This window comes from Pipra filicauda, unplaced genomic scaffold, assembly GCF_003945595.2.
Source record: "Pipra filicauda isolate LSUMZ 115617 unplaced genomic scaffold, ASM394559v2 scaffold459_size522612_pilon, whole genome shotgun sequence".
In the NCBI taxonomy this organism is placed as follows: Eukaryota; Metazoa; Chordata; class Aves; order Passeriformes; family Pipridae; genus Pipra; species Pipra filicauda.
The window spans coordinates 78,187-91,263 of NW_024104597.1; the positions used below are offsets into that span (position 1 = coordinate 78,187).

Sequence of the window (13,077 nt, forward strand, 5' to 3'; positions counted from 1 at the left end):
GCTATTTACACATTTTTAAAGGTAATAGTTGCTAGGCTGTCATATTAGTAGTTAAAAGCAGTTATTTGGAAGCTAGGGGATTTTTTTTTTATTATTTCTCTCTCTCTCTTTTTTTTTTCCTTAGGAAGGCAGTGACTCAGCAGGTATATTTCTGACAGAGACGTTCAGGGTTGTATCAGTGGAAGTTCCTATGTACAGTTTATGTGATTCCCCCCACCACCCCCTTCCCTTATTCTGTGGTATGCTGTTGTGCCTCTTGTAATAAACAGTAGAATAAATAAAATAGAAAGAAGGCAATGATACTACAAATATCACTGGTGTACCTTTAAGGAACATTATGTGCTCCCTTTGCCATCTCTAGGATGCAAACCAAGCTGTGCATTTTTAAACTATTGTTAAGATCAAGGATGTGGTTATGAGAAGACTTACAATTTATAGGATACTTAAGCATTAAGGATTGAGGCACAGAACATTTCCTGGGGATTAACGACTGACTGGGTGAGCCTCAGGCCATTAACCCCTGCCTGCCATTAATCTTCAGGAAATGCCCTGCAGTGAGGTCGTTATTGCTGTTATATGCTGAAACAGAAAAATAATAAAAAGAAAGGTTTATTTATTTATATTTTACATAACACGATTCAATTGGGACTGTAGGAAATGCACATCTTTTTCTTTATCTGGTTGTACTGCTGGAATTAATGCAGTTCCTGCATCTCCCTCATTTGTGAAAGATTATTGTCAGATTGCAGGAGTGTAAGAGTGGCAGGATTTGGCCCACTGCTTGTATTTAATACAATGAATAAGCGGTTCTTCTCTGGTATAACTGCTGGCAGAATTTAGCCCTATATAAACCCCAGCTCAAAATGCTTGTTTTACAGCAAAGCAATTTATTCGCAGTTCTAAGCATCTCACAGCCTTTTTTTAACTCATTGAATAATCCTTTTAGGTTGCCCATAAAGCAGGTGAAATGCTTCTGCTGCAGTCCTAAGGCAGAACACAGGCTGCATAAATAGCATCTAAATTACTAGGAATACAAAATACACATACAGTAATACATACCTACAAAGGCAAATTCATACTGACAGGACTGCAGTGTGTGCTTATCAGCAGCAAAACATCTCAGGGAAAAAAGTGGCTTTATATTGAAATTTTATATACAATTCTCTCTATATTTAAACACTTAAATACTATTTTGTGCATGGTCTAAAACCCAGATGCAGGCTCCTTTTTAATGAGCCTGCCTGCTTAAACATTTATTAGCTTAGAGATGTATAGTTTTCATAAAGCTGGCTGATTCTTTTTGCAGAATATCTTTGCAAAAAAAAAAAAGCTTTTTTTTTGTGTACATGGCCTCAGTCCTTGCAACCTCCTAGAGAGTCTGTCAAGGCGCAACTTAAAAGCTCGTTCAGGCGACCATGACCCCCTGCTAGCAGATTGTCTGCCTAAAAGGTAAGGGAAAGCTAAAAAAGAAGTAGAAACTTAAAAGTAGCTTCTCAAAGGCTGCATAGATCTTTTTTTTGTTAAACCTAAAGTGTTTAAAAGCTTTAATATTGATGGCCTGTCAACTTTGTCCTGATTCTTTGGCTTTCAGTTAAAAGGTTTTTGTTGTTGTAGCTTATGCAGTTGCTCTGTTGCTATGGAAACGTGACATCAAAATGACGTTTCTCTGTTTAAAAGCTTTTAACTAAATTCCTGCCTGTCAGATGTAGGCCCCATTTTGTGCACTCAAGCTTCAAGCTGTTGCAAAAAGGTTTCATATGTTCTGTTGTCATTCAAATTCTTTATCCACATATGCATGTCTTGCACTACAAAAAACCTAAACTAAAAACTCAATCTATATTAAGTGTCCTCTTTTAAAACCCTTTTAGGTCAGTCAGCAATGGCTGCAGCAGAAATTCCCAGTTACATTGTCTCTTCTCAGACTGAGAAACACAGGAGGGCCAGGAACTGGACTGATGCAGAAATGAGAGGTTTAATGCTGGTTTGGGAAGAATTTTTTGATGAGCTGAAACAAACTAAAAGGAATGCCAAAGTTTATGAGAAAATGGCTAACAAACTCTTTGAAATGACTGGAGAAATTCGCCACGGAGAGGAAATAAAGATAAAAATTACAAATATGACATTCCAGTACAGGTAAGCTTCAGTTCATTCTTTTTATTTTAAGAGATTTTAGCAGGGACGGCGCAGTGATTTTTGCCTTTCAGAAAGAAGTCTCCTAGAGGAAATCTGTCGATAAAAGATTAAAGATTGTTCATATCGCTTTTAAAATTCTCTCTTGCCAATGCTGTTACGTCATTGTTAATTTTTCCCCCCATTTCATGTCAAACTCTGGGACAACTTTGTTTCTTTAAAATTAGCTGGCATTGTTATGATGCAGAGGGATGGAAATGTATTTAGTGGGGAAAAGAGATTTATTTTTTTTTTGCTCTTTGCTGAGGGGACTGATTGTGTTAGCTTGGAAGCCAGTTCCTTGCAGGGAAACTCCTGCAGTTTGAAGTGGCCACTGAGAATCGGAATTGCAAGGCAAAGTTAAAAAAAAACTAGAAGAGAATAATGGTTGGGGGGGGCTGATGCTCCTAGATTTTGGTCTCGTGAGTTGAAGGGTTACACTTCATGGGGCCAAGAATAATTGAATGTCTTATTACTGAGTGACACACATTGCTATAATTATAAGCAGCAGCAGTGAAAGAACTATTATATCTGCAGAGAGAGAATCAATGTGCACCGTCAATACTGCTCCAAAGGAGTCGGGGGGAGGGCGGAGGTGTCTACAAGGGGATGATAAAGAACAGGCAGGCAGGCAGGAGGGGAAGTTGGCTTCAGAAAATGCGAGGCATTTGTGCATTTGTTGTATGCAGGAAGAAAAATAATTAGAACTTAACAGAAATATTTCCATATCTTTTTTCTTTTTTTCTTTTTCTTTTTTTTTTTTTTTTTTTTAAATTCTTATCTCTGTGAGGCACAAACTGCCTCATACTGGAAATCCTGAGTGGTGATTTGAGCTATGTGCTTGTAATGCAAGAAAATCAAATATGTGACTCTTTTATTTAATCTCTCCTCAAAGCTCATATTAATAATAAAAAAGGTTATTACAGCAGGCAACCATGTTAAAACTGCTCGCTTTTCTGTAAGGCACCCTTACTGTATTTAATGCAGAGACTGCTCATCAAATAGAAAACTAGGGAAAATCCTGTAAACCCCTTAACTTTGAATGTCCTTCTACATTTCTATGATCCACAAGCATAATGTTTAACATCATTTGCCATAATATTAAACCTGATGTTTTGTAGCAAATGCTGATGTCTCCAAAATGTTTTACTAACCCTGCTGTAATCCTTACAGTTTTCTTCACTCAGACTGTAGCCGAGAAAGCTGGAAGTAAGCTAAATTTTTGCCCAGCATCACCCCAGCAAGTCGGGAGTTGCTGGCTACCAGGCTTTTGCTTAGTCTGCTAAATCTGCAGTCCTCCCTGCTGAGAAATACATCTCGCGGCACTGAGATTTTACAGGTGTCTAGCAACACCGCACGATATTTAAGTGCCGTAATTGCCAAGTGGAATAGGTTATTTCTGTCAGCCTTTGTTCTAAATTTTCAGTGTTGTCATCAATTAGAGAGTCTCTTTTTTTTTTTTTTCTAATGAATGTTTTTACTTTAAAGTTGTACTGGGGGAAGGGGAGAAATAAGATCACTCACATACATGCACTCTGTGTGTGTGTGTGAGAAACTGCACTTTAAAAAAATACCCTTCTATTTTGGTGAACTTCTAAGATTGCTTCTTTTGCATATTGTCACGCTGCTTTTCTATTTTGCAGTGCATTGCAGCTCCCTGCTTATTGATTGAGATGCTAATTTTGGAGAGTTAGAAAACTGCCTTGCGCTGTCAGAGTGCTGTTTCATTTTGTACTCTTGAATATGAAATGCATCTTCTTATTGTTTGTTCAAAACCTGTGTGCTTTGCATTCAAGGTGAGGTGGTACAGAGAACAGGGACAAACAAAAGCTATGACTTACAATATCTGTTTCTCTGGGTAATTTTTGGTGCTGTGTGAGGATAGGGAACATTGTGATGAAACTGTAAATGATGTGAGTGGCCACTGAGTGCTGGCTTTGCTGTAAGGCAGCTGAGTTTTAGTCCATGTTTTGGTGCCTGCAGGTCAGTTGAGGAAGATGCTTTACCTTACTGTATTTCTGGGCATCATCGCTGTACTGTGGCATAAACTGGAAAAGAAGGTCCCGAGAGTAGGAAAATGCTCTATTTTGAGATAATAATTTGTAATGATTATGTAGGGTTAGTAAGTGTGACATGGGAGAATGTAGCACCAGTAGCAGGAATTAGGGGGGTGCTCTGCACCTGAGTGCTTATTTCTTCCCATCACTTCAGGGTCCTTTACTTTTTTAGGCAGCTGTTTACAGCGCTGCAAAGGTGGAGTGGTCTCTAGTCCACCTTTGACAGCCAGAAGTGAACTGCATTAGAATATTTATGTGCCACAATTTCATAAAGGAACATAAAATGCTGTCCTACAAATTGCTACACATACCTATATGAATGGATACCTATATGTATATTTTTTCTATAAAAGGAAAAGCAGTACTTGAATATTTCTACTAATCTTTTTAACCAAGTTCAGTTTTAAAAGTGTTATCACTGGCATGTCTTATCCTGGGACATCCCTTGAAACAGGTATTATTGGTGCTTTCCAGTTTGAGGATCCCATGGCATTTTAAGAGGCAGTTCAGTAAATACTGTTTTATTTATTCTACTCAGTGAAAGCCTTTCGTTATTGTGCAGAAGGTGTCAAAGTCATACAAACATATGAATAAGCAGAGGAGGAGCCTTTCTTATCCAGTAATTATTGCAGTTGCTGCAGCTAATGCAACTATGTACATGCCTGCGGTGGCAGGAGGCTCAGAATTTGCTCCCAGCCCAAGTATTCACCCTGGTTCTGGGTATGTTTGGATCCTGTGTGGGATTTTGTGCTGTCACATGGTTAGTTCAGGTGTAGTTCAGTGCATGTGAGCATCTATCAGGAAAGCAATTTTAGCGTGAACACATCCCATTCCTCCACATCTGAGGTAAAAACATTATTCAGATGTTAAAATGCCATATAGAAATCTATTTTATCTCATTATCTTCTCCTTGAATTCTTGTGTTTATTGCTGACTGCCCTGTATTTCAGTGAGATGACAAGAGAATGAGAAGTTGCTCAGAAAACACAGTTAGGCTGAGCTGTGGAAAGCTTTCTTTATTAAGAGAAATGGGAAAGTTTGTGAAGACAAGGAAATATAAAGAAGTTTTAGAGGTGCATAAAAATGTACACTACTATTTTTCAGAATGTAAAGCAGATATTTTTTTGCCATAATACAAGAAGTTGTTTATTAGAATTGCAAGGCAAGAAATGTAAAACTAGTTAAAGTGATATAAATTTGTATTGCACTGCATAATAAGCATGTGGAACTCATTACCACTGAAAATCATTGACACCAAGAGAGCAGCAGGTTGTTTTATTATTATTTTTAGTAAAAATTAGATTTATTAAATAAAAATGCAGATGTTGTTTATCTTCCAGTTAGGTAGAGTTATAAAAGACAACATGTTTCAGGATATTACTAGCTGTCGATGGAAAAATAATCATGTGTTTTTATGGGTGACTGTGCCCCCAAAAGCTGTCTGTCAAAATCATTCTTGAAGTATTTAGCACTGACCTTTGTCAGAAGTGAGGCAGCAAGACGATGGGCTGATCTGGCAGCAGTTCCTGTTTTCTTCTGCATGACTGTAGTCCAAGTGCATTTGGAGGAAACTGTTCAGGGAAAAATATACCGTGACCTGAAATAATTCTTACTGGAGTCTCAGTATATTAAGGGACCATTTCATCCACCGTGCAAATTGACTGGATGGAAAATACTGCACAGCCTCATAGGTGGAAGGAAATTTTTTTTTTTTGCAGGTGCATTTGAATAAAATTCTGCTTTTAGGCATTGCTGTAAAATCTGAAATATCTGCTGTGGATAGATCAGCCAAAAGGTTTTTAATGTTTCATTTCAAAGACACCTGTGCAGTGAGCTGCATGAACCTCCCTATTTATCCCTCTTGGAAGGAGGAAGGGCTGAGTCAAGCTTCCTGGATTTCAAAGTTAAGCTTTCTGATGCGTTGGTCATCAAAAGTTTTGCTGAGATTAGCATGGCAGCTCTTGCAGTTTAGCATCACACAGAGTATGTGCCAGATTCTTTTGTTATGTAGCCAGCTTGGGGCTATCAGCTCATATGAACCTGTAATTAGTCCTTCTAAAAGAAAGCCCTGTCCTGCCACCACTAATATGCTGATCTTACTGTGTAACAGTGCACTGTATCTGCTGTTAGAATATTGCCACTGACACAATACCCACTGGCTTACAAAAAGGGAGCAGGGCTTGTACAGTTGCACAGTGACCCACAGTTTTGACTGATTCCTTCTGATGTTTAAAAATAAGAACTGTGTGAATGCAAATTTATTATTTTAAAAAACATCACCCTCCCCAAAGCCTAGAAAACAGGATGCAGCTGTTGCTCTTTGATTTGAATCACAGTCAATTAATGTTAATGATTGGTAAATTTGAATCAGTCTCATGATTTGAATAAGAGTAGTCTAATTTTTTATTTCCATGTGTACATGACAGCAATTAAACATTGTTGCTTGTGTAACCCGTTGCTATACTCTATAACCTTAAGCAACTAGAATATTTGACCTCTGTTACAGAAAAGGATAAAATATAAGTGTAGCCAAATTACTGCAGAAAGCTGAATTTGGATATTTTACAGTCTTTCTCTTTAATTTCAATAATTTATAGCAGATGCACAACTTAACACTGTACTTACATACATCTTTCCCTTCCTCACCATTCATTGGTTCATGAACAGTTGCTATTTATTATTTATTTTGAAAGCTTTTCCTAGAAACCCCAGGAGATGGATCTTGTATCCATTCCTTGAGGCAAGTAGTAATATCAAATACTGCAATAATAATAAAAAAGCAATACTATTTTGAGCAAAGCCTAGAAAAAGAGGCAAGCTATAGATTGCTTGCTTTTTGCTGACTAAATAATGATGATTTAAAAAAGTTCTGTAGAACATAATATGATAATTTTATTTTAGAAAGTGGATTAATAGGCACAGAGAATAAAGCCTGCAGAAAGGTCAATGGCAGCACAAATGACTCAACAGTTGTCTCAGTCCATTCAGCAGAACAATTTGGCAGTAGGATCTCAAAGTCCATTAATTTATTCACTTATCTGGAATAAGACAAGCAACCACCTTTCAAATTACTGGGTTGGCATGCCTTAGACATTTGTCTGCTGGAAATATGACTTTGTTCCCTGATTTTTTGGAGAGAGTTCTCAGTCGCCTCTGGTCTCAGCTGGATTTTAATAGAGCCTCATGAAAGAGCAACAGGTCTAGATAAACCCAGTGTGAAGTTGTTTCTCAGGCTCTGCTGACTTTCCTACTTACCCCTGTTTCTTACCTAATTTTTCTGCCTGCTTTGCTCACTCAGGCAGCGATTTGCCCAATTTCAAAGCGCACATCTTGCTCTCTCATTTCTGGACTATTGCGTTCTAGCCTTCATATTGTACTGTTTCTTTTTAACATCTTCATGTTGCATTATAAGAAACAAACAACCAAACTTGCATCTTTTGGAACCAGCTAAGATTGCTGTGATGAGTTATGGTAATGACTGACAGCAGTAAATTAATTTTAAACTTCAGTTTTGCCAGGGTTATGCTTACCTCAATGCAGGCAAAAGCTCTCAGCTGTCTCACTAGGTTTTCTGAACTCCTGGTACTTGCAAAAAAAAAAAAAAATTAAATCAGTAAACCCTGAAACTTGATATTAATTTTACAAAGTTAGTTATTTGATTTGTTTTTACCAGAAAGCTAAACCATGACCACTATGCCAGTGAATGTTCTCCCTATTTATCTCTACCTGCAGAGTTTCTACTTCTTTTCCAAATGACTGGCACTCCCTTCCCCTTTATCTTCTCGTCTCTCTATCTGTTTCATCCTTTTTACTGTATGTAGGAGCCAGACTCCATACGAGTAGATGATTGCTGCTGGTGGTGCTTTTAAGCTAACACAGTTCTCTTGCCTAACTCCTGGTAGCGATCCCTTTTATTTAGCTCAGAATTATGGTAAGCAGTCAGAAGTAGAAGAGTTAGTATCCACTCAAAGCACTGAGAGCCAGAGAAATACCTGGGTTTATATAGCTGCAACTCTACAGCTCTGTGGGCTGATAATAAACAGCAGCTCTTCCTTCAAAGTCATCATAGTTCTGGAAAAAATAGGGTCTGGGTGCACAGCTGAGCTCAGTCAAAATGAGCTACCCAAGATAATGACCTACTCAGGCAAAATACCTACTCTTGAAACCCCCCTGCCATGGACAGGGTCATGTTCCACTAGACTGTGTTGCTCAAAGCCCCATCCAACCTAGCCTTGGACACTGCCAGGGACGGAGCATCCACAGCTTATGTGTACAATCTGTTTCTCTACCCTTTTAAAGTTTAAGACCATTACCCTTTGTCCTATCATAACAGACCCTGCTAAATAGTCTCTCCCCATCTTTTTTGTAGGCCCCCTTTAGCCACAGTAAGGTCTTCCTGGAGCCTTCTCTTCTCCAGGCTGCAGAACCTCAACTCTCTCAGCCCGTCTCTGTGGCAGAGGTGCTCCAGCTCCTCTGAGCACTTTTGTGGCCCTCCAGATGGGGTTTCACAAGAGCAGAGTAGAGGGGCAGAATCACCTCCCTCAACCTGCTGCCCACGCTGCTCTTGTTGTAGCCCAGGATAATGGTTGGCTTTGTGGGCTACAAGTGCACATTGCCAAGTCATGTCCATCCTTTCATCCACCAGCACCCCTAAGTCCTTCCCTGTAGGGCTACTCTCAATCCCTTCATTCCTCAGCCTGTATTGATACTGGGGGTTGACCCGAAAATCACCACGAGGGTGGCTTGATTTAGTGAAAGCAGATGAAAGTAATAAGGCTGAGGATACTCAGTATCTTTTTTACTTCAGGGTTCACTGCCCAGGTTTCCCTGTCAGATGTGCCTGGGGCAGGGTCAGTAGAAGTATCAGTAGTAGAAAAGGACTGAGTTGGGAATCGTCTCTGAAAGTTTTGTGAAGGTTGAGGGAGTTTCCTGGGGACTGGAGGAAGGCTGTTGAATCTTCAAAAAAGGCAGGAACAGGAATTAAAAGTTCATCTTCTAGGAAGATCATAGAGCAAGCTGCCTTGTAAGCAATTTCCAGTCACTTAAAGGAGAAGGTGGTGGCTGGAAATAGTCAGAATGAATTTACTAGGAGGGAATCACATCTGACTGACCTACTTGCCTCCTGTGATTAAAAGACTAGATCTGTGGATGAGGGTAGAGCAAAGTATGTTGTGTAGCTTGACAGCAGAAACCTTTTTGATGCGATTTGTTTTGTCCAAGCTGGGATGTTATACTCCAAATGGAAGTACTACCAGCTGGGTGGAAAACTGGCTCAGTCTCTGGGCACAAAGAGTAGTTGTTATTGGCTTGTAAACTGCCTGGAGGCTCATGCCAAGTGTAGGACTGCAGGGGTTTTATACTGGGCCAGGTCAAACCATGTCCCGTGACGTCTCAATGCAGCTGGTGGCCTTGGCAGTGCACGGCTGAGCTGTGCTCACGTGTGGCCTTTGGCACCTCACCTGTGGGGATGCTGAGCACGGTGGATGCAGTGCACTCAGCAGCTGGGGATGGTAATGTTTTAAGCAGCAGAGCTTGAATACATTGGGGGGGTTCAACACAGGCAAACGAATGTGCCATGTAGACAGACTTGGCTAGTAGCTTATAGTGGTTTAATTGATGTGTTTTTTCATGTAAATAGACTAAATAATTGAACTAAAAATAATCAATATCAATTGATGGTTGTTGTCAGCCCTCTATTTAGCTATTTTCTATCTGTGCTAAATGGATGTGCATGTATTTGTAGGTTGTGCTAGATATTCTCTGACTATGAAATTGCAGCAGTAGGTTGTGAAACATGTATGAAATTAAAATTTTGCATGCATAGAGGGCATAAAAGTATGGATGGCTGTGAGGCTTTGCTATGCAGGACTATGATGTGCATTGCTAAATAGCTGGAAAAGCTCATCAGACCTTGCAAGGACAAGGAAAAAGAATCCTTAAATGGCTTTAAAATCTAAGCAAATCTTTCTAACTTCTTTTCTCACTAGTGGATTTCCCCTTACTCTAGGCTGAGAGCTGTTTAAAAGGAAGAACTTCAAGTTCTCACTTTTAAGTTTGGCAGCATTTTTATTATGTTTACATGTTATTTAATTCTATCCCTTGCAGGACCAGTGTGGGCAGGATGGATTCTGAGAAGGAAAAACCTGAAAGGCTTCAAGAAAGGGGGCTGGGCCAGGTGTCCAGGGATAGTTTTTATTCTTCTTTTTTTTCTGCAAATGGAAACCTCTTGCTATTTGTGAGAATCAGATTTGGTGCAGCTTTTTGTTAATTTGAATGAAATCTGGTTTATGAAAATGGAGCATTTGTCATTGGTCTTGCCTTTCCTGTTGTGTTCCCTTCCTGCATTTTGAGTAACAAGATCCCAACTGGGAAAGGCAAATTAAAAGAAAGTTTGGGACTCTACCTGGGCACTAGAGCTTCTTTGAGACGTATAATTCATCTATACACCTCAGTTTTATATTTCTCAGTAAAACGAAATAAAACCCAAATAAAATAACAATGGGTACCGAGTGGGATAGCAGTAAAACTTCTGTGAGGACTGAATAATAGATCTCATAGTAAAATGCATGTGAAAAGACAAGGTCACAGTTGACAGTCCATTCACTGTAATGCTTTTGTTTATGCTATTTGTAATGCGTTATTAACTGGGTTTACTCGTGTTTTGTTTTGCCTTTTTTGGTTTTGTAAAGTAATGAAATTCTGTGCTTCTGCCTACACTTATCTTTATTCTGTAACAAATGAACAGACATCTACATCTCATGGTTATTACTGGGATGTTTACTAAGGCAATTCAGAATTTTTAGGAAATATTAGGAAAAGTATATGAATTGTATTTATAGCCACTTGTATTCAATATGGAAGACAAATATTAATTCTTCAAAGAATGGAAGGACAGGGCTGCCCACAGTTTGGTAAAGGCTGTGATGTGTTGCCTACTCTAGTTGACAGGGACTGTTGTCAGATTAGTTAAGCCTGGTGTTCTGTAAGGGAAAGAAAAATTATTCAACCACCAACGTAGTCCTGTTTCCATTAGAAGTTGTAATGTTCTTTATTTGTATTCAATTTAATTTGGGGTTTATGTCTAACTTTTAATCACAGGTCAAACATAGGAAAAGAACCTGAAAAGCTTCATTGGAGATTAAAAAAGTTTGAGCCCTAAATGTGACCAAAACAAATGTTTTGAGATAGGTCTCTGTGAAAAGTACTTTTATAGGAAAACAAGCTTTAATGTTGTGTGCCTTTTCTTGCAGGAAATTAAAATGCATGACTGATAGTGAAACTGTTGCACCTGACTGGCCTTACTACAAAACCATTGATAGGATCTTATCCAAAGTGACAGACCACAGCGATGTGAAAATGCATGAAAATCAACAACCAGGTCCTTCTACATCACAGACAGAGGCTTCTCAGTCTCCATCAGCTAAGTCTACACCGCTGTATTTGCCATATAACCAGTTTACATATGAAGGAAGGGAAGAATGCTTTGAAGATGAACATTCAGAAAGCTCATCAAGCTTACTTTCTTACAAGCTGAGGTAGCATCTATTTTCCGCCCTTTCTTGTATTTTACAGAATGAACCAGATCTGCCCTGTAAAGGGGACACCCTCACACATTTTTCTCTGACAACTCTTGTGTTTCTTCTGTAAATCACGAATGACATCTGTTCTCCAGTATCAGCCATTTTGTTGAATTAGGGAATTTTCTTTATTTATTTATGAGAGACTGAAAGGGAGTAGGAGAACCGAGCAAAAAGTTGTATATTATTGCCAAAATTCAGCATGCATGTCATGGCTCACATCAGGTAGAGTGTATATAATAGGAGTACAAGCATGATCAAGAGAGTCCTGTGGTGCAATCAGAGATATAACATACTGCTTACATGATTTTTGGCTTGCTCTGGTCTTGCTTTTGATATGACTATGAAATTTCTCTGGCTTCAGTTGTTATTGAGATGGTAAAAAGATGCAAACTAAATATTTCTGTGGACGCTGAAAAGCTATTCATGCAGTTTGAAAGTACATTGCAATGTTTTAAATACAATTGAGAACGTCATTTTTTAAAAAAGTAAATGCCAGTTTGAGATGCAAACATGTGTTTCCTTTTTTGATATGACTGGAGTTCTCTGGAAGGCAGAGTTTTAACAAAAGGCAGGGTTGTACTCCTGACACAGATTTTAGACTTTCTGGTCTCATTTTTCATCCAGAGTGGTGTGAAATAAGAGTTGATTACAGTTTTCTGGCAGGAAAAAAGTTGATCCTAGAGATCCTTATCACGAGGCTGTGGGGCTTTAACTGTAACAGTAAAATTACCTGTCAGTCATGCAATTGTGAAGATGTTGAGCTGGAAGAAGAACCAACCTAACAAGTTTGAATTATTGTTTCCAGACCCCCTCTTGGATGTATAAAACTAGGGTAAATTCATTCAATCATTCAAGCAAATAGTCCTTGAATAGCTGATTATTTTTTAAAACTTTTTTTTTGGCAACTGCCTGTTTATTAGGGTGTGTAATTCTTGAACTGTAGCAACCCTTTTGTTCACAAAAAAAGATTTTTTTCATCCTAGTTCACTGCAAGTAGTTAATAGTCCTGGTACACAAACTCACTTGACTTTAGAATTTGCAAACTCCAAAGTCACATTTCAGATGCAATAACTTTATTCCCAGTTAACTGTTTGATTCACAATAACATTAAATAATATGTAATTAGAAGGTTACTTTTCCACAGATGTGGTAGAGTTTATTAACTAGACTATTTAAGAATGCAGGCATACTCTCACAGTCTCTACTATAAAAAAAATTTGTGCAATATAATATTGTGCATATTATTTAACAGCAAGATATGGACACATTCA

The 13,077-nt window shown here is 38.6% G+C and overlaps 1 protein-coding gene across 1 annotated transcript in view; it reads left to right on the forward strand.

Annotated features, from left to right (window-relative positions):
• Positions 1-13,077, forward strand: part of MSANTD1 (Myb/SANT DNA binding domain containing 1) — a 33,117-nt gene that overhangs the window by 12,226 nt on the left and 7,814 nt on the right. The window contains 2 exon segments of the mRNA XM_039385976.1: positions 1,869-2,133; positions 11,477-11,761. Of these exon segments, the coding sequence (XP_039241910.1) occupies positions 1,869-2,133; positions 11,477-11,761 (550 nt within the window).